The sequence below is a fragment of the Neoarius graeffei genome, chromosome 20, assembly GCF_027579695.1.
Source record: "Neoarius graeffei isolate fNeoGra1 chromosome 20, fNeoGra1.pri, whole genome shotgun sequence".
NCBI classification, from domain to species: domain Eukaryota; kingdom Metazoa; phylum Chordata; class Actinopteri; order Siluriformes; family Ariidae; genus Neoarius; species Neoarius graeffei.
Window position 1 is genome coordinate 50,701,703 of NC_083588.1, and position 27,446 is coordinate 50,729,148.

Sequence of the window (27,446 nt, forward strand, 5' to 3'; positions counted from 1 at the left end):
GTACTGCTGATGGTAGTAACACACGTTTGTGATGATCTGAACACCCAAGAAATTCTTTTAAGCTGGGAAGGGTGTCAAAACAATCCAAATCGAAGTGTTCAGAGCACAGGACGGATGTTGGTGAGGGCTCCCACTTGTCACGAGTGCGCCTGACTTGCTTCACCCACTTCGCATGCAGCTCGGGATCTCTGGGAAACTTGAATAAACTTACCCCATCCTTGTAGGTTTTGGAGCAAAAGCCGGCAACACAACACGAAGGCATAATAACTAATATATATTAGTGCTGTCAAAAATGTCGCGTTATTAACGCGTTAACTTGACTCAATTTTAACGGCGATTTTTTTATCGCGAGATTAACGCTCTGTGGCATGATGCAGGTTTTTCATAAGCTTTTGAAACTGCCAGGAACTTGGAACAGAGACTTTGGTTAGAAAACCGATAGCAGCTAGACTGTAATGCCACGCCCCGCACAGCCAGAGTCCTCTGCCCCCCAAGAACCAGCGCGGGCAGGGCGCGCTAGTAGAGATGGGATTTATGGCTCTTTGATGGGATCCGCATCTTTGTGATTCGTTCTTTGAAAAGAGCCGTTCAAAAGACTGGCTAATTTGGCTCTTTTTAAATATTCATTCAGTTTTAAGAAGACGGCGTCTAAAGAAGCCAGATCCCTCTGAACTGTAAACTCAATGCTATCCCAGAAATCCTTCCTGTAATATGCAAATTTGGCCGCCTCTGATTGGACAGCACGACGCATCAACAGGCAGAAAGTGTAAAAGTACAAAATGTGTTAAGTGAGCTGAAACAGTAAAGATCAGATTCAATGCAATATTTATCAACGAACAACTTAAAGTTAATATAATAGTGTACTTTATATTATAATCAAGCATGTCAAGCCTACCGTCACTGTGTAACCTATCTCTCTTTAGTTGTAGACTAACTCAAACAGTAGATCACTTCACTCATGGTTCTCTTGCTAGCCCCGCGGCGGTGCTCGGCTTAGGTTTCACTTTGTAGTGGCTGTGTCAAGACGTGTTATGCTTTGCAATAAAAAAAAAAAAAAAATTGGTGCAAAGCAAGCCCATTCACTTTTTTTATGCTGATAAGAGAATTACAATGGTTTTTCATGTGACAAAAATGTGCAATTAAATTGCGATTAATCGCGAGTTAACTATGACAGTCGCGACATTAATCACGACTGTCATAGTTAACTCGCGATTAATCACAATTTAATCGCACATTTTTGTCACATGAAAAACCATTGTAATTCTCTTATCAGCATAAAAAAGTGAATGGGCTTGCTCACCGTTCGAATTACGGGGGTACTCAGGGGATCCGAGATCCCCTGAAACAGACATGAGATCCCTTGAAAACATGACTTGGGAAATGTTGGGGGGTCTCTAAAATATTGTCAAAATGATGTTTATTGACATAGCAATCGTGTGTAACGGGAAGCATCTGCATATCCGAAGTGAGCGCGCGATGGAGAGCCGTGCTCTGAGACAAGCGCAAGCACCCCCCCAAGGGAATAAAGGGACCCCCCGAAAATATCGGCATAGTTCGAACACTGGTTGTACCAATGTTTTTTTTTTTTTTTTTTTATTGCAGAGCATAACACGTCTTGTCACAGCCACTGCAAAGTGGGGCTGGAGCCGCCGATGGGAAAACGAAACCTAAGCCGAGCACCGTGGCTCTTCGGGGGAGGGCAGAGGACTCTGGCTGTGCGGGGCGTGGCATCATGTCACAGAGCGTTAATCTCGCGATAAAAAAATTATCGCCATTAAAATTGAGTCAAGTTAACGCGTTAATAACGTGACATTTTTGACAGCACTAAAATATATATATATATATATATATATATATATATATATATATATATATATATATAAAACAGTAAGCAGTCAGCCATAATAAACGAAACGAAGTCAATATTTGGTATGAGATGACCCTTTGCTTTAAAAAAAAAAATAGTAGTCTGAGGTACAGTGAGTGCAGTTTTATGCGGAAATGAGCTGTAGGTTTTACTGAGTATCTTACAGAACCAGCCACAGTTCTTCCGGACACTTTGACGGCAACACTTGCTGCTTAATTTTGCACCAAAACCCAGCAGCCTTCATTATGTTTTTCTTTTTTAATCTGAAAAGTGCTCTCTTATGTAATATCCAGCTCAGATACAAATTTTTTTTCCTGTAACATTTTAATTTTGTGCTGGAAAACAAACGTTTGGACTCTAAAATGGTTTTGTACTGACTCGATAATGTAGAAATCATGAAATAAAAATCTATAACAAAGTTCGTATGGGGAAAAAAAAACAAACAGGGTGCCTAAAATTTTTGTACAGGACTGTGTATATATAATATATACTATGCAGAACTCCCATACGTCCCTTAAATGTGTCAGACTGGATGTGCAGTCTGAGCTATTTTTTTAATCTACATGCTCAGCAGCCTCATAGACGAGCATAACAAAATCGAGGTTTACCTGTAAATAAGACGCATGTTGCTAAAGATATATCGGCTATTTATAGACTTCTTAGGAGTTATTATAAGTCTGGTTTTGCTGCTCCAGGAGAAGTAGGACTTTTTTTCAGCAGTAAAACAAAAGAGCAGAAAGTAGATTATTGGAGTACGTGTTCTTAAATAGGATCGTTTTAATATCCAGGAATGCATTTTGATGATGTGTTTTGAGCGTAGAGGACGGCAGTGAGAGGAGGATGGGTGGAGATGATGATTACTGGTAATCAATAACCCACAGCAGGAGCCTGGCGCTGTAACCTGATTCTCTTATTATGAGAAAGAAGGACATAGGGAGGGGGAAAGGAATGGAGAGACAGGAAGAAAAAGACCGATAAGGATGCAGAGGGAACTGGAGGGTTAGAGGACAGACATCATTCTCCAGCTTCTTCTCCTGTGGGATTAAGACAGCAGTCCGTATTGGACCCAATGAGGACTCTGGCTTCTGCTTCAGACACCAAACTCTGCATGCATTGATCGGCATGATATTATCTCTCAAATCAAATTATTAGTGTAATTACTATTCTAATACTGAAGAACAACAAAACGAAATTTATAGCGTACAAAATCAAGTGTGTACGTTGTTCGTTATGTGCACTTGCATTGTTTCCTTGCTATCAAAATAAATTTTTTATTTGTATAGTGCACAATGCAGTCGCAAAGCTACTTTGTAATCTCGATCCCTAATAAGCAACTGTGGCAAATCCCTGAAATAACATGAGGAAGAAACCTTGAGAGGAACCAGACTCAAAAAGCAATCTCTTCTGGGTGACGGTGGATATTGGAATTTTATAAATCATTACGGTATACAGGTGGAGAAAAGGAAAGGTAAACAGTACTGTTTTGGGGAAGTGCAAAGCTTTAGGGTATCCGTATGGGATCGTCATAGCAATTTGAGTCACAGCTGCAGAAGCTAGAATGCTGCTATGTGTTGATTTTTTTTTTCATGTTGGTGTCGTCGTCCCCCCCCAAGTCTGAATTTAGCCAAAGGATGGCATGGTGGTGCAGTGATTAGCTCTGTTACTTCACAGCAAGAAGGTTCAGGGTTCGAACCTTGCGGTTGACTGGGGCCTTTCTGTGTGGAGCTTGTACCTTATCCTCATGCCTGGGTGCTCTGGTTTCCTCCCACAGTCCAAAGACATGTGGAGTAGGTCAACCGGCTGGTCTAAATTTCCCATAGGTCACATAGTGTCAGCTGGGATTGGTTCCAGTTCATCTGTGACCCACAATGGTATAGATAAAGAATGAATGCGTGCTGAGTTGTTTCTATAAGATGTTTAAAGGAACAGTCCACCGTACTTCCATAATGAAATATGCTCTTATCTGAATTGAGACGAGCTGCTCCGTACCTCTCTGAGCTTTGCGCGACCTCCCAGTCAGTCAGACGCAGTCAGGCGTGCTGTCACTCCTGTTAGCAATGTAGCTAGGCTCAGTATGGCCAATGGTATTTTTTGGGGCTGTAGTTAGATGCGACCAAACTCTTCCATGTTTTTCCTGTTTACATAGGTTTATATGACCAGTGACATGAAACAAGTTCAGTTACACAAATTGAAACGTAGCGATTTTCTATGCTATGGAAAGTCTGCACTATAATGACAGGCGTACTAACACCTTCTGCGCGCTTTGACAGCACACTGATACGGAGCTCAGATATCAATGCGCTGCCGAAGCGCGCAGAAGGTGTTAGTACGCCTGTCATTATAGTGCGGACTTTCCATAGCATAGAAAATCGCCACGTTTCAATTTGTGTAACTGAACTTTGTTTCATGTCACTGGTCATATAAACCTACGTAAACAGGAAAAACGCGGAAGAGTTTGGTCGCATCTAACTACGGCCCCAAAAAATACTGTTGGCCATACTGAGCCTAGCTACATTGCTAACAGGAGTGACAGCACGTCTGACTGCCTGGGAGGTCGCGCAAAGCTCGGAGAGGTACGGAGCAGCTCGTCTCAATTCAGATAAGAGCATATTTCATTATGGAAGTACGGTGGACTGTTCCTTTAAAGTGTCTAAAATAGTAATTGTATTGGCTTATTTCTCTGGCTAATTGACTGAACTCCTGAAGATGTGAAGCCAACAAAGCTTACACTGTATAGTTACACTATATGGCCAAAAGTTTGTGGACACCTGACCATCACACCCATATGTGGATCTTCTCTCAAACTATTGCCACAAAGTTAGAAACAAACAATTGTATAGAATGTCTTTGTGTGCTGTAGAATTAAGATTTCCTCTTTACTGGAACTAAGAGGCCCAAACCTGTTCCCTTGTGCACAAAGTAAGTCCACGAAGACATGGTTTGCCAAGATTGGAGTGGAACTCAAATAGCCTTCACAGAGCCTTGACCTCAACCCCACTGAACACCTTTGGAATGAACCAACATGAGTGGCTGACCTCACTAACACTCTTATGGCTGAATGAACACACATCCTCACAGCCACGATCCCAAATCTAGTGGAAAGACTTCCCAGAAAAGTCAGAGTTATGTCCAGAAAAAAGCTCATATGGGTGTGATGGTCAAGTGGCCACAAACATTTGTCCGTATAGTGCATGTCTGTGGACTTTGATGGATGTACAAGACTGAGTTTGCATGTGTGAGGCCTTGAGGTCCTCAAGCAATCACTTGATGTCTTAAAATCAAGAGATTATTAACAACTTGTCAAATCTCTCTATATGAAACAGTATCTGTGCATACGTTAGAATTACACTGAATTATAGTTGTGGATATATAATATAGTTAAGTACACAGTGTTGTTGAATGCATGAATCTGATTGGTTAGAAGGTGTTGATTAATTTTCTTTAACAGCAGCTCTGACAGTAATGTCAGCTACAAAGCAAACAACAGATTGACAGTAATGCGCTTGTTCTAATACATTGGCGTTTCTATAGCAACAGCTCGTTCACAGATGATTTGTACGGTGGATGCTCGACTTGATCCAAGACTAAAAATAAACTAAAACCCCCACTGTTATTTAACCAAGAAAAATGTATAATTGTTGATATGGTACAGTTTTCTGTAAGAAGATGCCCAAAGTGTTGTATTCATTGCTTTGGACATTTAATATGGTGGCACATGCCATCATGACATTTATTCATTAAGAAGTGTCCTTAAAGCGAGACAGCCTTTTGATTTCATAAAATCTGTTAAATTTACTGTAGTTCCCTCTGAAATTTGGTCATTGGGATGTATATTTATTTCTGTAATATCTCACAAAAATATCAGGCCATTCTGTGGCCGGGAAGTTATTTAATTTGAGGGGATTAAAGCAAATAACGTGCATGAAATCGCTCGCTTCGCGCAGTCAAGCAGACAGAGGAAGTCCGTGTGTGTGCGCATGCGCAGGTTTACCTTTGACCGTGCACTGACAGTTCTATCATTCTGTCGCTAAACGAACAGCTGATCACACCGAGGTGCTCGCTGACTGCTGGTATTTTATTAGTTTGGTCCTGCGTTTCCTTTCCTTCGTATATAACATAACGTCTTTTCTCACTTTCCGTTACTGTAGTCGGTTTTTTCTCTTTTCATTCGCACACTCGCGTCCTCCATTTTTCTCTCCTGTTTCAAATTTGTATCCCACAATGCCTTGCGCGAACGGGGAAAGCCCACCACGTGATGCATGGCGTAGTATCTTGAATTGGGTCATGGTGAAGCAGGAAAAAATAGCGGAGAATTTAGGGCCACATGGCCCTAAATTCATTAATTGTTCCATTTAAAAAAAAAAAAAAGTAAAATTGGAAGTCTGTGATTCAAATTCAGTCGCTTTCGGTCTACTAAACAAAAATAATTGGGTGTCTGGGGAAAATTCTTTTTATGACCTAAAGTTGAAAAATCTGAAAGGCAGTCTAGCTAAAGGCAAATAACAAAACAATAATACACTAAATTTCACAGTTTAGCCAGATATATACAGTATTTTGCAGGAAGTAATTCCAACTCTTGCATAACTATAATAGAGTAATCTCAAGGTCAAAGTTTGATGTAAACATATGCAAAATATAAGACTGATTTGTTTTAATTTCTCCGGATTTTTTTTTTTTTTTTAGCTGGGTCCATATGTCCACATCCTAATAAACTGGGATGATGATAGTGTGCGTGTGTGTGTGCGTGCACGCGTGCAAACTTTCACACTTGGTGATTGATAGAAATCTACAGTTAGGTCCATATATATATATATATATATATATATATATATTTGGACACTGACACAAGTTTTGGTTTTTTTACCTGTTTACTGAAACATATTCAAGTTATAGTTATATAATGGACATGGACATAAAGTCCAGACTTTCAGCTTTCATTTGAGGGTATCCACATTAAAATTGGATGAAGGGTTTAGGAGTTTCAGCTCCTTAACATGTGCCGCCCTGTTTTTAAATGGACCAAAAGTAATCGGACAGTTGACTCAAAGGCTATTTCATGGGCAGGTGTGGGAAATTCCTTCGTTATGTCATTCTCAATTAAGCAGATAAAAGGCCTGGAGTTGATTTGAGGTGTGGTGCTTGCATTTGGAAGATTTTGCTGTGAAGAAAACATGCGGTCAAAGGAGCTCTCCATGCAGGTGAAACAAGCCATCCTTAAGCTGCGAAAACAGAAAAAACCCATCCGAGAATTTGCTACAATATTAGGAGTGGCAAAATCTACAGTTTGGTACATCCTGAGAAAGAAAGAAAGAAAGAAAGAAAGCACTGGTGAACTCATCAATGCAAAAAGACCTGGACACTCACAGAAGACAACAGTAGTGGATGATCGTAGAATAATTTCCACGGTGAAGAGAAACCCCTTCACAACAGCCAACCAAGTGAACAACTCTCTCCAGGAGGTAGGCGTATCAATATCCAAATCTACCATAAAGAGAAGACTGCATGAAAGTAAATACAGAGGGTTCACTGCACAGTGCAAGCCACTCATAAGCCTCAAAAATAAAAAGGCTAGATTTGGACTTTGCTAAAAAACATCTAAAAAAGCCAGCACAGTTCTGGAAGAACATTCTTTGGATAGATGAAACCAAGATCAACCTCTACCAGAATGATGGAAAGAAAAAAGTATGGCAAAGGCGTGGTACAGCTCATGATCCAAAGCATACCACATCATCTGTAAAACACGGCGGAGGCAGTGTGATGGCTTGGGCATGCATGGCTGCCAGTGGCACTGGGTCACTAGTGTTTATTGATGATGTGACACAGGACAGAAGCAGCCGGATGAATTCTGAGATATTCAGAGACATACTGTGTGCTCAAATCCAGCCAAACTGATTGGTCGGCGTTTCATAATACAGATGGACAATAACCCAAAACATAAAGCCAAAGCAACCCAGGAGTTTATTAAAGCAAAGAAGTGGAATATTCTTGAATGGCCAAGTCAGTCACCTGATCTCAACCCAATTGAGCATGCATTTCACTTGTTAAAGACTAAACTTCAGACAGAAAGGCCCACAAACAAACAGCAACTGAAAACCGCTGCAGTAAAGGCCTGGCAGAGCATTAAAAAGGAGGAAACACAGCGTCTGGTGATGTCCATGAGTTCAAGACTTCAGGCAGTCATTGCCAACAAAGGGTTTTCAACCAAGTATTAGAAATGAACATTTTATTTACAATTATTTAATTTGTCCAATTACTTTTGAGCCCCTGAAATGAAGGGATTGTGTTTAAAAAAAATGCTTTAGTTCCTGACATTTTTATGCAATCATTTTGTTCAACCCACTGAATTAAAGCTGAAAGTCTGAACTTCAACTGCATCTGAATTGTTTTGTTCACAATTCATTGTGGTAATGTACAGAACCAAAATTAGAAAAATGTTGCCTCTGTCCAAATATTTATGGACCTAACTATGTTTGGCATGCTTGAACTGGCACAGGCTGGTCTGATTGCTACTTGTTTTGGTTAGTTAAATCCTTGAGATTTATCTTCGCCTCATACATTCTGCTCTCCGCTTAATGAAGGTTATGTTGACCAGTAATGTCTTTCTTCTTTTCATAATACTATGATCCTGATAGGTGATGTAATGGCACATAATGTGTCTCTTCTTTCATACAGTAGTGTAGTCTAAACCAGCGATGTAATGCTTCATCACCCATTTACGTAATCATCATCCAATCACATAGTTACAACACACTCTTGAATGTGAATATATCGACTACTCGTGTTTGTCCTACGATAAACTGAGAAACATCTCTGAGCGTCTGTGTCAGTGACTGTTTGCTCTCGGATCGACCCATGAGGCAGGATCTCTTCGGCACCAGAGGTCTGCGTTCCTTGATCATACTTTGCCAATTCAACCTCCTTCAGTACAGACAGATCAAAACCTAACAGTGATGAGCTAATTAAGACATTGTGGGGACATTGTTACTGGTCCGAATTTTTAAAAAGTGCTTAAAATATGAGAGGGAGAGAGAGAGAGAGAGAGAGAGAGAGGGAGCAGCATGGAATGAGGATTACTGATTTCAGTAGTTTCACAGTGATTCTGTTGCACGACTGCAGAAAGAACCTATTGTGCTCCACTAAAACTCCCACAGCTCCAAGTCAACTTGCACACTCATCATTTGTCCGTGTGTGTGTGTATGTGAGAGAGAGAGAGAGAGAGAGAGAGAGAGATTTCCAGATGGATGTTTGTTCATTTTTGTAGTCAACATTTATATGTTGATTTAAAATTATTTCCTTCCCTTTGACCTCTGTCTATCTGCTTGTGAAATTCATAATGATATTCTGCAAAGACTGATACAGGAAGGAGTCAGCACACACACACACACACACACACACACACACACACACACTGCAGTGCTACTCACGCTGATCATACTGCAGGCAGCTCAGATATCTCTTGCATGCGTGCACACAAACGCTTTGCATAGGATCTCATGTTGGTTTAGTTCACAGCATGTGTGGGTGCTTGTGTACAGTACAATGAAATACTTTTCTTGCATATCCTAGCTTTAAGTTCAGGCTTAGCCACAGTACGATGCCTATGTAGCAGCAGGGGGTTAAGAGCCTTACTGACTGGCAAAAAATGTGGCAGCTTGACAGTGGCGGGATTTGAACTCGTAATCTTTGGAATGTGAGTCCCAAATCTGGGGACATTAGAAATAATTACCCATCTTTGTCGCATTGTTTAATTACACATTGTAACAACTTGCTATTACAATTTCTTTGATATGTTACTTTTTTATATGTACTGTATAAAAGTAAGTTTAATAGAGGTCAACCTGTAACAATTTGGTCATACATAAAGCTTACAATATAATAAACAACTAAATATATAGTACATAGCAGCAGGGGTCATCAACTGGCAGACAACAGTCCTGATTCAGCCCCAGCAACGTATTTCAGCAGAATGAAATTGTTTGTTTGATTACTCAAATAATATTGTAGCAGAGGCAATAAATTTCTGAAAGACAACTGGCTGTAGTTCAGCTACTCTCAACATGAATCAACTCTGCTTGTGTTGCAGATCCTCTTTATCAGCTTATCCAATCATCTATTGATTTAGCTGAAGGCAGCTCATCTGACCAGAGACTAGGGCCAAGTTTACATTAGACCGTATCTGTCTCGTTTTCTTCGCGGATGCACTGTCCGTTTACATTAAAACACCTGGAAACGCTGGGAAACGGGAATCCGCCAGGGTCCACGTATTCAATCTAGATCGTGTCTGATCCGGTGCTGTGTAAACATTGAGAATACGCGGATACGCTGTGCTGAGCTCTAGCTGGCGTCGTCATTGGACAACGTCACTGTGACATCCACCTTCCTGATTCGCTGGCGTTGGTCATGTGACGCGACTGCTGAAAAACGGCGTGGACTTCTGCCTTGTATCACCTTTCATTAAAGAATATAAAAGTATGAAAATACTGCAAATACTGATGCAAATACTGCCCATTGTGTAGTTATGATTGTCTTTAGGCTTGCCATCCTTCCACTTGCAAGTGGTAAGTGATATGCACTGCGATCACACACACACAGCGGCTCAGTCCCAAATCACTGCTCGTGCGCTATACTCGCGCGCTCTGTGAGCTGCGCAGGGCCGGAGTGCGCACCCTCCAGAGGGCACTCGCTGTTCAGGGTGGAGTGATTTGGAGCGCAGGATGCCTGCGGAGCCGAGCGTATCCATGTATTGGTGTTGCTGTGTGCACGCGAATCGTGTATTAGTGTTGCTGTGTGCACGCTAATCGTTTTAAAAACGTTAATCTGATGATCCGCTGATACGGTCTAATGTAAACCCCACCTAGCTACGTACAAGGCTAAAGACATTAGGTCAGAAATGGCAGTGTCTTAGATGGTAGATTTTTTTTTTTTCTCTTTTTGGTCTGATTCGGGAACTGAAGACTTAGTTTGTTAAAAGGAAAAATCGATGACAACAAAAACAATGTTTAAAGATGATTGGACAGAGAGGTAAGTGTTTATTCTCAGAGCATCAAATTCAAAACAGATGTGTCTCATTTCTTTAGAGTCCATGATGCTCGTCAAAAATGATCGCATGATGGGCCACTATGAAACGAAATGTAACCAGATTAGAGTCTTATTTATATCCGTAAGCTAATCATTAAGGCTAGAGTAGGTGATTTTATATCAGAAACATTTTTGTTATATTTCTTGAAATTCTCTTTCCATCCTGACAGCAATGAATAAATCAAATGCTCTGACAATAAAAAGAAAAAAATCCAACATTGGTGGCAGTATCAGGGCTGTCAAAAGCCCGTCGGACCAAATGAAATGATTGGATGGCCGACCTGCGTGCCCCCCTACCTGTCGGCTGACCTGCGTGCCCCCCCTACCTGTCGGCCGACCTGCGTGCCCCCCTACCTTCTGGCCGACCTATGCGCACTCTGCTTGTGCACGCACTGTGTGACCAGAGCCTTCCATAAGGGTAGGCAGACATATTGTAGACATATTGCTAAAGCTAGCAAGCTAGTCAACAAGACCCTCTATGCTCTCTTTTATGGACTCATCCTACAGCAGTAGTCAGGCAGTGTGTGTTCATGTGGTTTGGAGGAGTGGTTTTGGAAGGAGGATTGAAGGGATGGGGTGGGGTTTTTTTTTGGTTGGATAATTTCGAAATCTAGCTTACTCTTGCTGGTTTTTCCAAAATTACGTACCCTGTCTTTAAAAAGGACACTATATGGCCAAAGATACTGTATGTGGATGCCTGACCATGAACCCCATACAGTATATGGGCCTTCCCCAAACGTTTTCCACAAAGTTGGAAGCACATGATTGTCTAGAATGTCTTTGTATGCGGTGACGTTACATATGATTTCCCTTCACTGGAACTAAAAGGCTCAAACCTTTGCCAGCATGACAATGCTCCTGTGCACAAAGTGAGGCCCATAATGACATGGTTTCTCAAGGTTGGTCTGGAAGCACACAAGTGGCCTGCACAGAGCCCTATCCCACTGAACACCTTTGGGATGACTTGGAACATTGACTTGCCCAACATCAAGGCTGTTATAGAAGCAAAGAAGGGGCTGACTCTACATTAATGCCACGCCTTTGAATTATGATGGACAGCAATAACATCTACGTGTCATGGTCAGATGTTCCCATACTTTTGGCCATATCGTGTAACTACTGTCAACATTCAGTCATGTTAGTTGTTTATCCAGGCCTTTGTAAACAAGAAACATAGCTTACAAAGTTGTGTAGCTGGACCTTTTACAAATTTTAGTTGAACACAGTTTGTATATATTATATATTTGCATGGTGGAAGCTTTTACTAATCGACTTCACTGCTTTTGAATTCTTAGCACCGATTAGGATCCTCTGTGTGTGCAAATCTGTCAACCTGCCTAAAGCTGTTGCCAAAATCAGTGTTGCAGTGGAGTTCACCAGCTGGCCTGGAAATGATTTTAATTTGTGTTGTGAACCTGTTGGGGACAACGTGATTTATTGTACTAAGATCTGGTGGGTGGGTGTATTTTTTCCATTAACAGAAGTTTATCGAGTTTGAGGATGCGTTGGAGGCAGAAAAGAAGGATCTCCAGGCCCAAGTGGACATTTTAGAATTACAGGGGAAACAATTGGAACTGAAGACCAAGAACTACGCAGATCAGAGTGAGTCAACACACATGTACACACACCCACAAAAGAACATGAATGAGATTGCAGAATGTATTCACATAAGCACATACGCTGCCCTTTTTAACTAACTCACAATACAAATATCCCACTGGTTTGTAATTGTGGTTTCTGACTCATTTTGCAGTTTCCCGTTTGGAAGAACGTGAGTCAGAGATGAAGAAAGAGTACAACGCTCTTCATCAGCGACACACAGAAGTGAGATCTCTTCTTTTTGCTTCACACACACATATACAATTCTTATATCTGTATCTTTATAGTACTCCAAATATCTGAATGTTTATCCGTGTTCGGATTTAAACCCAAAGTAGGTGTGGTCTCCACTAGAAGGGGATTTTTGGTATTAAATATGAAGCCTGTGTCCCAGGGAACCCGGAAATACACTGGAAAAGAGTTAGAAATGGCAGCACTGTCAGCATGATGTTCAGTTCCTTAACCTCAGCTACATCACTCGAGTTCATGTTTGGTTCATTTTAATATCCCCTTCATGCAGTTGTTATTTTATTTTTTTTGTTTGAGCCTGTCTGCAGCGTTTAAAAAAAAAAATATATATATATATATATATATATATATAATATATAAGTTGGCCATATTTCCCAAAATTTTTAACTAATTTAAACCACTGCAACCCCTTGACCAGGCAGGTACTATGGATGAATGAGTGAACTCTGTAAATTCATCACGCAGCACCATACATTCAGGTTAAAGGTCCCATGGCATGGTGGTTTGTTGATGCTTTAAACGGGCTCGTGGAGGCTTCCGGATGTTATATCCGCAGCCTTTCTCGAAATGAACCCTCGGCACGTAAATATAGCCTCCTGGGAGAAAGCCCCATTTCAGTGCTTTTCCCAGTGCGTCGTTTTGCTAATGAGAAGCAGGAGGCGGGGAAGGGTAGAGGGTGGGGGTGGGCCATGGGGGGAGGGGGAGGGGCTTGACCAAGCTGCGCACACACATACTCGCTGCTATCAGCGCCTGTAGCCACGCTGCTAAGACAAAACCCCGTTCTCCCTCGGACTCCTTTCGTAAACTCAACGTGACACAGAGAGTGAGAGTGTTCGGAGTGGTAGTTTATGAACGTATAATACCCTAGGCTTGAACACGCACTCCATAACCAAAGAGGATAGAAGCAGCAACTACAGCAACATATCGCTTATCCAACAGAAGACATGCATTGCGGAGCAATAGTCAAACATAAGCTCATAAGTTACAGTCAATTTCCAGACGAAACTCAGTTTAACAGAGCATGCTGCATGCTCTTTAGTTTTGTAGCGCAGATTACCTGGCTAACTGCAGGAAGCGGTTAGCTGCACAGCTAACGTAGCCATTGATAGGCTAACGCACCGATTTTAAAACACGGCAAAATGACCAGTTATACACTTACTTGTTCGGTGTTTGTTGCTGATGTGGCAGGGATGCTTGGTACGGACCCAGGCTTCAGTGACAGTTGATGTGCAAAACCTGCCCTGTACTGTCCCAAGTTGTGGAAACATTCCTCAGGAAAATGCTTCCGACAAACATACACCGTCTTAGGTAGACTCGACGGCGTATTATTGAAGTAAATAAAATTAAGCCACTGCGTCTTCAGGGGCTCTCCCGTCAGCAGTAAAAACAGACTCTTTTCTGTGTTGTCACATCCATGTACAGCGCAATTTCCATGTTTCGCTCGCTTAGGTGATGCCATGTTGTTGTGTCCTCTATGGCCTCCTCACTACAACTGGGCGGGGCAATCCATACAGTGGGTGGGAATCCAGAGGGGGGGCGTGGGGATCATCTCCCTTGCTGACGTAGTAAAGGGAAGAGCTTATCAACGCGCCGTTTTGACGCGCCATTCTCAAATGTTGGGCATAGTTTGGTTTACACATTATGAAATTTCTAGCCACTGGGGTGACTTAAGAAGGTCAGAGAAACTCGTTTTAACGTTAAAAAACCTCAGAAAGTGAAAATTTCATGCCATGGGACCTTTAATGAATGGGGTCTTTGTCTGTTCCATGAGCTTCATATCTGACTGCACATGCTCACTCTTTAAAGACCTCTCACATGTACTTTTTGTTGTTGGAATCCCAGTTCTGATGCACATCTCTAGTCTCAACCAGATAGCCGATCTCCAACCCCAAATCAGAAAAGTTGGGAAATTGAAATTAAAACTGAAAACAATGATTTGCAAATAATTCTTGACCTGTATTGCACTGAAAACAATACAACAGCACATTATTTGATATTTTACCTCATGAATTTTTTTTTTTCAAAATAAACTCATTTCAGTTTTGACTCTTGCACACATTTAAAAAAAAAAGTTGGAGATGGTAAAGCATTTACCACTTTTTATAATACTGCCATTCCTTCTCACAACACTTATAAGATGTTTAGGGACTGAAGACACCAAGTGATGAAGCGTTTCAGGTGTTATTTTGTCCCATTCTACCTGCAAACAGGTCGTAAGGTGTGCAAGAGTACGGGATCGTTGTTGTCATATTTTTCATTTCAAAATTCGCCATACATTCTCTGTTAGGGACAGGGGGACACACCCTCTTCTTCCACAGCCACGCCTTTTGTAATGTGTGCAGAATGTGGCTTTGCATTGTCTTGTTGAATTATCCCTGGAAAAGATGTCGTCTTGAAGGCAGCACATGTTGACAAAACATGAAATATCTTGGGTTCATGCTGTCTGTAACAAAGGCAATGTAAATTTACTTCAAATCAAAGTAAATTGAGAAGTCACTGCTTTCTTTTGTTATTTGCATTTTCCATATCGCCACAATTTTTCAGATTTGGGGTTGTTTGTTGTGTATTTATCCTATCCACATTCACTGAATATGAGCAATCGCGCACTCCGATTGGCTACTCTACTACTAAGCTATCAGCTTATATACCATGAGTAGAGAAGAACAAAATGGCAGAGTGCATCAAGTCTGATATATCACTTTATCAAGTATTTAAAAGAAACAGAAATAGCTAAAAGAATATGGTTTTTCCCCTAATATCTCCTGTTCCACATTCCAGCGCAGTCGGTGGCAGTAATGCACCTTTAAGTTGGTTTGCCAACTGCCAAAAATACCCTAAAGAAGAAGAAAATGGCGGTGTGTGTTACTGAACCAACCAAGGATGCAATAAAAACTCCAAAAATATTTAAAAAGCAACAAAATACAGAATGAAAGCATTTTGATTGTAAGAACGTATCTTTGTTTATTTTTCAAGAATTATTATTATTATTATTATTATTATAGCATTTTTCACAGATTGCTACTATCATTTTGCCGGTTTGTTTACATTCTAAGCGGAAATGATTTTGCCAGACGTCTTGTATAAAGTTTTTATGTATCGAATTTGCAAAAAAAAAAAAAATGCTCCGTTTCTGGGGCGGCACGGTGGTGTAGTGGTTAGCACTGTCGCCTCACAGCAAGAAGGTCCGGGTTTGAGCCCCGTGGCCGGCGAGGGTCTTTCTGTGTGGAGTCTGCATGTTCTCCCCGTGTCCGCGTGGGTTTCCTCCGGGTGCTCCGGTTTCCCCCACAGTCCAAAGACATGCAGGTTAGGTTAACTGGTGACTCTAAATTGACCGTAGGTGTGAATGTGAGTGTGAATGGTTGTCTGTGTCTATGTGTCAGCCCTGTGATGACCTGGTGACTTGTCCAGGGTGTACCCCGCCTTTCGCCTTTCGTAGTCCGCTGGGATAGGCTCCAGCTTGCCTGCGGCCCTGTAGAACAGGATAAAGTGGCTAGAGATAATGAGATTAGATGAGATGCTCCGTTTCTCAAAATCCAGTGAATGTGGATAGAATGAAACAGTTATTCCACTCAATCTCATCATACATGGATTATAGCCAACTCGGTGCTTATACGCGCCTCATCGGCTATCCGCTCACGTACGACTCGATTTCATGGAATAACTGTTAAATATATGGTATTTAATTAGTATTCCTCCTATTAATATTTGTATTTCTATTTGTTTACCTATCTGTTCATTATGAATAATGTATTAACATTCAGTTACAACCCGAATGCACATGAATATACAGATATACAGTACACCATGTGATGTTAATTGTTCTTTTTTCAGATGATTCAGACCTATGTTGAACACATTGAGCGCTCCAAAATTCAGCAGGCTGGAAGCAACCAGTCAGATACCACAAGCTGCGGAAGACCGTGAGTGTGTGTGTGCGCGCGCGTGTGTGTGTGTATGTGTGTGTGTGTGTGTCTCTCCTGTTGATCATTGACATGTCGTATGTGTTTGTTGCTTTTGTGCTTTTCGCTTATATGTGCAATATATTGAGGTGTACATAAGCTGGATTTGTTGAGATTCCATCATTAAAGCAGTTGCCTTGGAGATGGTGTTGCTAAGCGCTCATTGCACTGAGATGTTAGCTGACAGTCTGTCAGTTCTTGCTTAGTCACAGGCTTTGTCATAGCTGGTCCTCAAACACACACGCGCGCGCACACACACACACACACACACACACACACACACACACACATACGCACGTGAACATGCACACTCACCAAAATGTGCACAATACTGCCCACACATAGTCATATGCGGCCTTCACATGCTCTTTGGTTGCTTGTACTGAGTATAAATAATGAATATAAATAAAATAAAGTCAAGTAAAATTATCTGTCCATGCAGCAATATCATTTCACTAGTATTAAGGAATTTTCTCCTGAAATTCAGTTTTTTGCAGTGTGGAAGACTCATGTGCGACTTTTATGATAATCCTGAGTGTACATTTGGCAACCAGGACTTGGAGATAATTATTCGCTCATCTGGCCGACAGGCGATGAGCTTATGCCATCATGTGTTGTCCTTTGTCCATCCGGGGTCGTCCACATTTCATGAAAATCACTGCTTCTCTCTCAGTTCTTCACTGATTTTTATCCTTTTTGGCAGGAAGGTAGGTCTGCCTGGGATGTGTATGGCTTCTACGCAAATTTGCATAATTGCAATTAATAATGAAGACATGGAGTAATTAAGCCCTAACGAGCAGTTTCGACACAAATCTCTTCTTCTCCCTCAATTCTTCACAGATTTTGATTCTCACATGAAGGTAGGGGTACCTAGGGTGCATAGAACTTCTACCCAGATTTGCTTAATTACAGTTATTAATGAAGTTGTGGACTAATTAAGCCTTAATAAGCAATTCAACAAAAATCGCTTCTTCTCGGTCAATTCCTCGCCATTTTGGATTCTTTCTGGCAAATACGCTGGTATTTCTAGGGTGTATAGAGCTTCTATATATAGCTTGTATATAGTGTATATAGCTTGCAACATTTATTGCGCAAGATGGCCCACTTTAGATCGTTCCTTCCGGACTAGACAGGGCCAGAGTGAGCTACGCTGTCACTGACGGTCTCGTTAGATTATTCTTTACTTGTTCAAACAATACATACACACACGCACATCTATTATTGATGTAATAATATATGTTTTGTATCCATTTTCCTCTGCACAAATGGTTCGTCAAGTTTTTGTTTCAGAGTTTGAACATTTGATTAAGATAACTCATTTTTATGCCTCTGCCACCGTAAGGTGCAGGGGGCATTATGTTTTCGGGTGGTCCGTCTGTCCGTCTGTGCGTCCGTCCCGAAACCTTGTGAACGCGATATCTCAAAGGCTAATGAAAGGAATTTCACCAAACTTTCACCATTTGTGCGCTTTGGGACAAACATGAACTGATTAGATTTTGAGATCAAAAGGTGTAAGGGCAAGGTCACTGTGAGGTCAAATGTCTGTCTGAAAACCTTGTGAACACACTATCTCCAAGGCAAATTAAAGGAATTTCACCAAACTTTCACCATTTGTGGATTTGGGGACAAAGATAAACTGATTAGATTTTGAGATCAAAAGGTCTAAGGTCAAGGTCACTGTGAGGTCAAATGTCTGTCTGAAAACCTTGTGAACACAATGTCTCCAAGGCTGATACAAGTAATTTCACCAGGTCACGATTACTGTGAGGTCAAATGTCCATCCACAAATCACAACTTAATAACGCGTGTAGTCTACCGGGTGGAGGCATCCCCATCGATGCCGCTGGCGTCGAGTTCTATCTAGTTCATGCTTTGTATTATGACCGAGTTGCATCGTGTGTGCTGTGGTATGTTCTGTTAACTGTACCATGTTCTGTGAAAAGGACGCGTGTGTGTGTCTCTGTGTTCTTAAGTCTAATTTGCATCTTTCTCATTGTGCTGCTCTCTCTCTCGCTCTCTCTCTCTGTCTGCGTGTGTGTGTGTGTGTGCGTGCGCGCACTGCTGTGTTTGTCTCCTCAGTCATCGCAACACCTGGGGGAACAGGTAAAAATGCCCCACAGTCCTATCTGCCTCTATGAGAATTTATCACTCCTTGCTCCTACCTCAGCTCTAATTTTAATCCTTGTAAAGGAACATGACTCCCTCCTGATTGAATGACCCCAGTTATACACTGAAAAACCTATACCTCTTTCTCCTTTGTGTGCGTTCACATGACCTAGGCTCACGTGTCTGTTATGGGCTGATATTCTTACTACGCTTTGACCTTAAAGGAAAAGTCCATCCTGAAACACTTTGTTTATATTGAAATATTTGTGGTGTGCTGAGCAATTTTGGTGCTAATATGTTGGTTGATAGTGTATTTTTGTTGTTGTTGTTGTTGTTGTTGTTCTTGTAAGAAGTTAGCAGTTATTGCTCGTGCAGTTACAATGAAAATGGTCAAGTTTCACAGGTTTCTTTTCTTACTCATCATTTTCTAGCGACGTTCAGAATTGTATTAATGAGAAATCCAACACAGTGGTGAAAAACATTGGACTTGATGTTTGAGAATGCAGTGCAGCTGGATGAGTTATAGCAAAGACTCGGTTTGGCTCATAATTGATGACAAGCACGACAGTGTTGACTGTGTTATTAGCATGGACATTGAAGCTTTGGAAGCTGAACTGTTTGAGTCGTGTGTCCAGATGAGGAAGTGAGAAACCTGAAGGGCCCGGTCCCACAACACCTATAACTACAACTACGACTATACAGTGGGGCAAAAAAGTATTTAGTCAGCCACCAATTGTGCAAGTTCTCCCACTTAAAAAGATGAGAGAGGCCTGTAATTTTCATCATAGGTACACTTCAACTATGAGAGACAGAATGGGGGGAAAGAATCCAGGAAATCACATTGTAGGATTTTTAATGAATTAATTGGTAAATTCCTCGGTAAAATAAGTATTTGGTCACCTACAAACAAGCAAGATTTCTGGCTCTCACAGACCTGTAACAACTTCTTTAAGAGGCTCCTCTGTCCTCCACTCGTTACCTGTATTAATGGCACCTGTTTGAACTCATTATCAGTATAAAAGACACCTGTCCACAACCTCAAACAGTCACACTCCAAACTCCACTATGGCCAAGACCAAAGAGCTGTCAAAGGACACCAGAAACAAAATTGTAGACCTGCACCAGGCTGGGAAGACTGAATCTGCAATAGGTAAGCAGCTTGGTGTGAAGAAATCAACTGTGGGAGCAATTATTAGAAAATGGAAGACATACAAGACCACTGATAATCTCCCTTGATCTGGGGCTCCACGCAAGAACTCACCCCGTGGGGTCAAAATGATCACAAGAACGGTGAGCAAAAATCCCAGAACCACACGGGGGACCTAGTGAATGACCTGCAGAGAGCTGGGACCAAAGTAACAAAGGCTACCATCAGTAACACACTACGCCGCCAGGGACTCAAATCCTGCAGTGCCAGATGTGTCCCCCTGCTTAAGCCAGTACATGTCCAGGCGCGTCTGAAGTTTACTAGAGAGCATTTGGATGATCCAGAAGAGGATTGGGAGAATGTCATATGGTCAGATGAAACCAAAATAGAACTTTTTGGTAAAAACTCAACTTGTCGTGTTTGGAGGAGAAAGAATGCTGAGTTGCATCCAAAGTACACCATACCTACTGTGAAGCATGGGGGTGGAAACATCATGCTTTGGGGCTGTTTTTCTGCAAAGGGACCAGGACGACTGATCCGTGTAAAGGAAAGAATGAATGGGGCCATGTATTGTGAGATTTTGAGTGAAAACCTCCTTCCATCAGCAAGGGCATTGAAGATGAAACATGGCTGGGTCTTTCAGCATGACAAACCAGCGGTCTCAAAAGTAGCCGGTCACCGGCGGCAAATCGCCGGCTATGGCTTGTTATGCCGCCGGCTATTGTCAGTCGAGTCACAAAATTTAATATTAAATATTTCTGACAGCAAAAAAAGTTGTGAACGTAAATTACATCCACTATGTCATGTATGTCCGTTGCCGCGTCAACTGTGTTTACATCCTCGACACGAGTGCAGCCATTACTGCCGCCTGTGTTGCCAGATTGCGCGTTTTCCCGCCCAATTTGGGCGGTTTTAAGTGCATTTTGGCGGGTTTTGAACATATTTTGGGCTGTAAAACGTCAGCAGTATCTGGCAACATATTTTTTTTATTTAATACAAGAAATTAATGGATGCCAACGTTTTTGCCAAAATGGTATTTTATTTTCCATTGTTTAGGCAGCTTCAGCATCATACTGTGAGATTCTGTTCAAGTTGTTTTTTTCTTCTATGAAGCCTGAGCCATTTATTTTATTAGTTTATAATTATTGCTTAATTTAGTCTTCAGGAGAGACTGCCTGCACACAGTACTAGTATTAATAGTTTTTTTTCTTACATGAAAGCTGAGGCATTTATATTATATTTTAAGGTAACTTCATGTTGTGCTGTGAGGTTCTATGCACTTTAACTTTTGAACCAACAGGTGCATTTGGATAAGTAAAGCCTATTTTTCTGCATTTTTGTAGTCCTGGTAATCTTTTATATTGGTAAAGTTGTTTATAGGACCATTTCTCAGTGTCTGTTTTTTTAATCAATAGTTTTTCAGTAATAACTTAATAGTTAACATATCACTCAATTTTAAACAACCCCCGCACCTCCCCCATAGTCTCCAAAATTTCTGTGGGAAACACTGGCGTGCGTAACAACGCTAATCAAGCTTAAGCTAGACGACCCGCCTCAAATACCCGTCCCGGATAAATGTTATCCCAATTTTAGATGGCCTGTTCCAAACCATCCCGCCCCATGAAAAATTCGTACTTGCATATCTCTCTCTCTCTCTCTGCTTTGTGTGCATCATGTCTGCCGCTGGCAGACATTTTACCATTTTGCACCCTGCTGTAAATTATTTGTACCCTGCTATTCTCCCAAACTTTGAAGCCCCTGACAAACACACCGCCCGGGCAATGAAGGAGTGGCTTCGTAAGAAGCATTTCAAGGTCCTGGAGTGGCCTAGCCAGTCTCCAGATCTCAACCCCATAGAAAATCTTTGGAGGGAGTTGAAAGTCCGTGTTGCCCAGTGACAGCCCCAAAACATCACTGCTCTAGAGGAGATCCGCATGGAGGAATGGGCCAAAATACCAGCAACAGTGTGTGAAAACCTTGTGAAGACTTACAGAAAACGTTTGACCTCTGTCAGTGCCAGCAAAGGGTATATAACAAAGTATTGAGATGAACTTTTGTTACTGACCAAATACTTATTTTCCACCATAATTTGCAAATAAATTCTTTAAAAATCAGACAATGTGATTTTCTGGATTTTTTTTTTCTCATTTTGTCTCTCATAGTTGAAGTGTACCTATGATGAAAATTACAGGCCTCTCTCATCTTTTTAAGTGGGAGAACTTGCACAATTGGTGACTGACTAAATACTTTTTTGCCCCACTGTACCTCTGCCTGAATTTAGTTCCAGTTTGGAGCAGTCACACCACAACTATAATCCCGACTATATCACTTGGTCCTGACACTCAGGTAAATAAACGCACGCAACTTAGCAATAGTCATGGAAGTTTTTTCCAAGTAGTAGCACATTATTCTGGGTCATACTGTACAGCTTGGACTTCAAAACAACCCATGTACACACTCCGGTGGTTGATATAATACGGATAGGTCACGGATTACAGAAATGTAATAAAAAAGGATACAAAATACGGAGTGGTTACGGATTTTAATACGGTTGCATCACAGGTGCTAATAATTTCCGGATTGGTCACGGACGTTTCAGTTTATTACAGACTGGTTACCGATTTCATACGGATGATGCATCACAGATAAAAAATTAAGAAGTCTAAAACCATTAAATGTTTGGACTGCTGAAGGTCATAATTAAAATATCTTACCTGCATTTATATGTTTACTTTATTAATTTACTATTGATATTTCATGGAAAAAATCACATCCGTGAATAAAAGATCTGTACTTTGTATTATATATATTTTTTATTTTCCGTGAATCTGTATTCTGTGACTTCATTATGCAATAAGGATGTACAAAGATGCCCTGGGAAAAACAGCACCTGCTCAGATAACGTCACATGCAAACAATTATCTGATTGGTCAGATATTTTATCGGATCAGGTCCAGGCCTGGAAAAATGGCTCCAGAAGCAATCTCACTGATACGGATAAATCCAGGCCTGGGCTATAGGGAGCGTTATCGGTCTGGTGTGACCAACAACCACATCATCTGCAGGGGATGGATTTATTTATAGTTATTGTTATAGTTGTAGTTATAGTTATCAGTATTGTGGGACCGGGCCTTAAACAGCTAAAACGCCGCTGCGTCACACTCCTTCAGTAGAGATGAAGCAAGGGTTAATTCCCACTGGTACCACCATCAGCGGGTAGTCGAACGGCATTGTGGGTAACCTAGGAAGTAGTTAAACAAAGTGGAAAAAAGAAAAACATGTTGATGAAATAAGTTTAAACTAAGTTTAAAATATGGGGAGGAGGAAGATGTCCATAATTTTGTTCCTTTTTTTAAATAACAGAATTTTCATTTAGTCAACTCAGAGTTTCATTACAAAGTAGATCTTAGAAACTATTGATGATCACATTAATTACAAAGATTAAGGGTGGATTTTTCCTTTAAGTCCTTTTATGTTGGTGTATACCACAGTTCTCATTCATTCTCATTCTCTCTCTCTCTCTCTCTCTCTCTCTCTCTCTCTTTAGTAAAGCGGAACGACCTCCTTCGCTGAGTCTCTATCCCACTGCGGATGCTATGGTACGTGGGGGTCATGGGGGGGCTAGGACGACGTCGACAGACGCCTGGCATGCCAGTGATCTGGGTCGAGCCGTCTACGCCCCCGGCTTCCAGGTGCGACAGATAGGGCACCTTGTCGTGTCGCAGCTGGGAAAGGAGTCATCATAATGTTCTGCCCACTCCCTGTCACTTACTCATGTCTCTGGAAGACAAGTTCTGTCAAATGCAAACTTGTCATACTGGATGCCAGCAGGCATGCAGGGATGCATAATGTTTATTTAGTTCTTTTGAGTTTGTAGTTCAGCAAAACATGTAATCCAACCGCAATTCCAAAAAAGTTGGGACACTATGTAAAACATAAATAAAAACAGAATGTGAAGATTTGCAAATCATGGAAACCCTATATTTCACTGAAAATAGTACAAAGACAACATATCAAATGTTGAAACTGAGAAATTTTATTTTATTATTATTTTTTAAAATATATGCTCATTTTGAATTTGATGTCAGCAACATGTTTCAAAAAAGCTGGGACGGGGCAACAAAAGACGGAAAAAGTTTTGTAATGCTTAAAAAAAGCAAAAACAAATCTGGTTAATTGGCAACAGGTCAGTAATATGATTGGCTATTAAAAGAGCATCCCAGAGAGGCGGAGTCTCTCAGAAGTAAAGATGGGGAGGGGTTCACCGCTCTGTGAAAGACTGTGTGGCCAAACAGTGCAACAATTTAAGAATAACGTTCCTCAATGTAAAATTGCAAAGCATTTGCGAATCACATAATCTATGGTACATAATATCATGAAAAGAATCAGAGAATCTGGAGAAATCTCTGTATGCAAGAGACAAGGCTGAAAACTGACACTGGATGCCTGTGATCTTCAGGCCCTCAGGTGACACTGCATTAAAAGCAGACGCGTGTCTGTAGTGGAAATCACTGTATGGTCTCAGGAACACTTCAGAAAACCCATCGTCTGTGAAAACAGTTAATTACTGCATCCACAAATGCAAGTTAAAACCAGATATAAACAATATCCAGAAACACCGCCACCTTCTCTGGGCTCTTTTACGATGGACTGAGGCGAAGTGGAAAATTGTCCCGAGGGCTGACGAATCAAAAGTAGAAATTCTTTTTAGAAATCATGGACACAACGTCCTCCAGGCTAAAGAGGAGAGGGACCATCCGGCTTGTCATCAGTGCACAGTTCAAAAGCCAGCATCTGTGAAGGTATGAGGGTGCATTAATGCTGAATGATATATATATATATATATATATATATATATATATATATATATATATACACACACTTCAGAGCAATATGCTGCCATCCAGACCAAAATCTTTTTCAGAGAAGGCCTTTCTTCTTTCAGCAAGACAATGCCAAACTGCTTTCTGCACATATTAAAACTGCATGGCTCCGTAGTAAGAGTCCGGGTGCTAAACTGGCCTGCCTACAGTCCAGACCTGTCTTCCATTTAAAACATTTGGCGCATTATGAAGCGACAAAGGAGACCCCGAACTGTTGAGCAAGTGAAATTGTATATCTGGCAAGAATGGGACAACATTTCTCTTTCAAAACTACAGCAACTGGTCTCCTCAGTTCACAAACGTTTACAGAGTGGTGTTAAAAGTAGAGGTGATGCAACACAGTGGTAAACATATGCCTGTCCTAACGTTTTTGAAACGTGTTGCTGACATCAAATTAAAAATGAGCATGTATTTTTCAAATAGCAATAACATTTCTCAGTTCTCAGAAGACAAAATTAGTTTGAAGAGTTCACTTTGTCATTGGGAGATTGCATGTTTGAATCCTGATGATTTCACAGCCATTTGTGGCCAGGATTCCAAGACTACAAAATTGTCCGTGCTCTTTGGGTGGGCGGGATGGTATGCTCTTTCAATCAGTTACACTAACCAATCACAGGCATCTGTAAACTTATGTTTGCAGATGAGGGTGGATAGTGCTTTCCTCCGAGTGTGTTACACTGCCCTGTGATGCAGCATGAGCAGCAGTTGTTTGGCTTCATATGTCTCAGAATTGGCAAGTGACCAAATTAGGGAGAAATGGGGGATGGTTAGTTTGATGATATATTATGTCTGCATGTTCTTATATCACCCTGTGGTACTCATCAGGGATGTATGGATGTACCTAGAAAACATGTCTGTTTGGTCAAATGCTTTATTACGCTGAAAATGGCAACTTTTTACCTGCAGCATCACTGTGGTTGAATATAACTCCCACCATAGTAGACAGAATTTTTTTGTAGAGTTTATTCAAAATATTTAACAGTTATTCCACGAAATCGAGTCGTATATGAGCTGATAGCTGACAAGGCACATAGCACCGAGTTGGCTGTAAGCCATGTACGACGAGATTGAGTGGAATAACTGTTTTATTCTATCCACATTCACTGGATTTTGAGAAATGGAGCACTTTTATTTTTTGCAAATTCGATAAATAAAAACTTTTGTACAAAACATCTGACAAAATAATTTCCGCTTAGAATGTAAACAAACTGGCGAAATGACAGGAGCAATTTGTGAAAAATGCTATAATAATAATTCTTGAAAAAAAAAGATATGTTCTTACCATCAAATACTTCTATTCCATATTTTGTTGCTTTTTTTTTGTTTGTTTTATTTTTTGGGGGGGTTTTCTTCTTCTGTATTTTTTTATTTTTTTTTTGCCCAGTTGACAAACCAACTTAAAGGTGCATTACCACCAGTTACTGGGCTGGAGTGTAGAACACGTGATATTGGGGGGAAAACTATATTCTTTTAGCTATTTCTCATCTCATCTCATTATCTCTAGCCGCTTTATCCTGTTCTACAGGGTCGCAGGCAAGCTGGAGCCTATCCCAGCTGACTACAGGCGAAAGGCGGGGTACACCCTGGACAAGTCGCCAGGTCATCACAGGGCTGATACATAGACACAGACAACCATTCACACTCACATTCACACCTACGGTCAATTTAGAGTCACCAGTTAACCTAACCTGTATGTCTTTGGACTGTGGGGGAAACCGGAGCACCCGGAGGAAACCCACGCAGACACGGGGAGAACATGCAAACTCCACACAGAAAGACCCTCGCCGGCCACGGGGCTCGAACCCGGACCTTCTTGCTGTGAGGCGACAGCGCTAACCACTACACCACCGTGCCGCCTTTAGCTATTTCTGTTTCTTTTAAATACTTGATAACAGTTTTTGGGGTTTTGTTTTCGAGTAGAGTTTTTATTTCGTCCTCGGTTGGCTCAGAAACGCACCCTGCCATTTTGTTTTTCTCTACTCACGGTATATGAACTGTTAGCCTAGTAGTAGAGTAGCCAATCAGAGCATGCGATTTCTCATATCCAGTGAATGTAGATAGAATAATGTGAGTTATAATGATGAGACACCAGGCTTTCTTTGTGCGTAAACGTGTTGTGCTGGTTTTGTCGTAGCTTCCGACAGGAGCCAGGTATCACACTGGCAATGACGACAAGAAAAGGAGTGTTTAGATGTGAATAAAATGACCTACATGAAATCCAAATTCATGAAACACTGTTCGTTATGTTGAGGATGTTTATAGTGCTGCAGTTTTAAGTGCATTTATTATTCACACAACTGCCGATGTACGAAGATTTGCCAGTCTCTCATATTAATTTTTGCGTTTTGTTGTCTTTTGTGATAAATAACAGGAAACCCCAGGCTTGAGACTTGTTTAAAGATGGAACAAAAATGGCCAGTTCCATACTTTTTCTATGTGACTTGTTGGTCACATGACTGAGCAGTGCTTGTTGCTGATTTGTAGCTTTGATGGTGCTTCAATGGACATCAAAGCATTTCCATTCCGTGTGTGTGTGTGTGTGTGTGTGTTTAATAGTA

The 27,446-nt window shown here is 41.2% G+C and overlaps 1 protein-coding gene across 11 annotated transcripts in view; it reads left to right on the forward strand.

Moving 5' to 3' along the window:
- mapk8ip3 (mitogen-activated protein kinase 8 interacting protein 3) overlaps positions 1-27,446 on the forward strand; it is a 125,999-nt gene that overhangs the window by 18,457 nt on the left and 80,096 nt on the right. For 8 of the 11 annotated variants that reach the window (XM_060901919.1, XM_060901924.1, XM_060901925.1 and 5 more), the window contains exons 2-5: positions 12,427-12,547; positions 12,699-12,769; positions 16,625-16,713; positions 23,553-23,697. In XM_060901919.1, coding sequence (XP_060757902.1) covers positions 12,427-12,547; positions 12,699-12,769; positions 16,625-16,713; positions 23,553-23,697 — 426 coding nt within the window. The remainder of the gene's footprint in view (positions 1-12,426; positions 12,548-12,698; positions 12,770-16,624; positions 16,714-23,552; positions 23,698-27,446) is intronic. The other 3 variants (XM_060901926.1, XM_060901928.1, XM_060901927.1) reach the window with 1 other exon arrangement.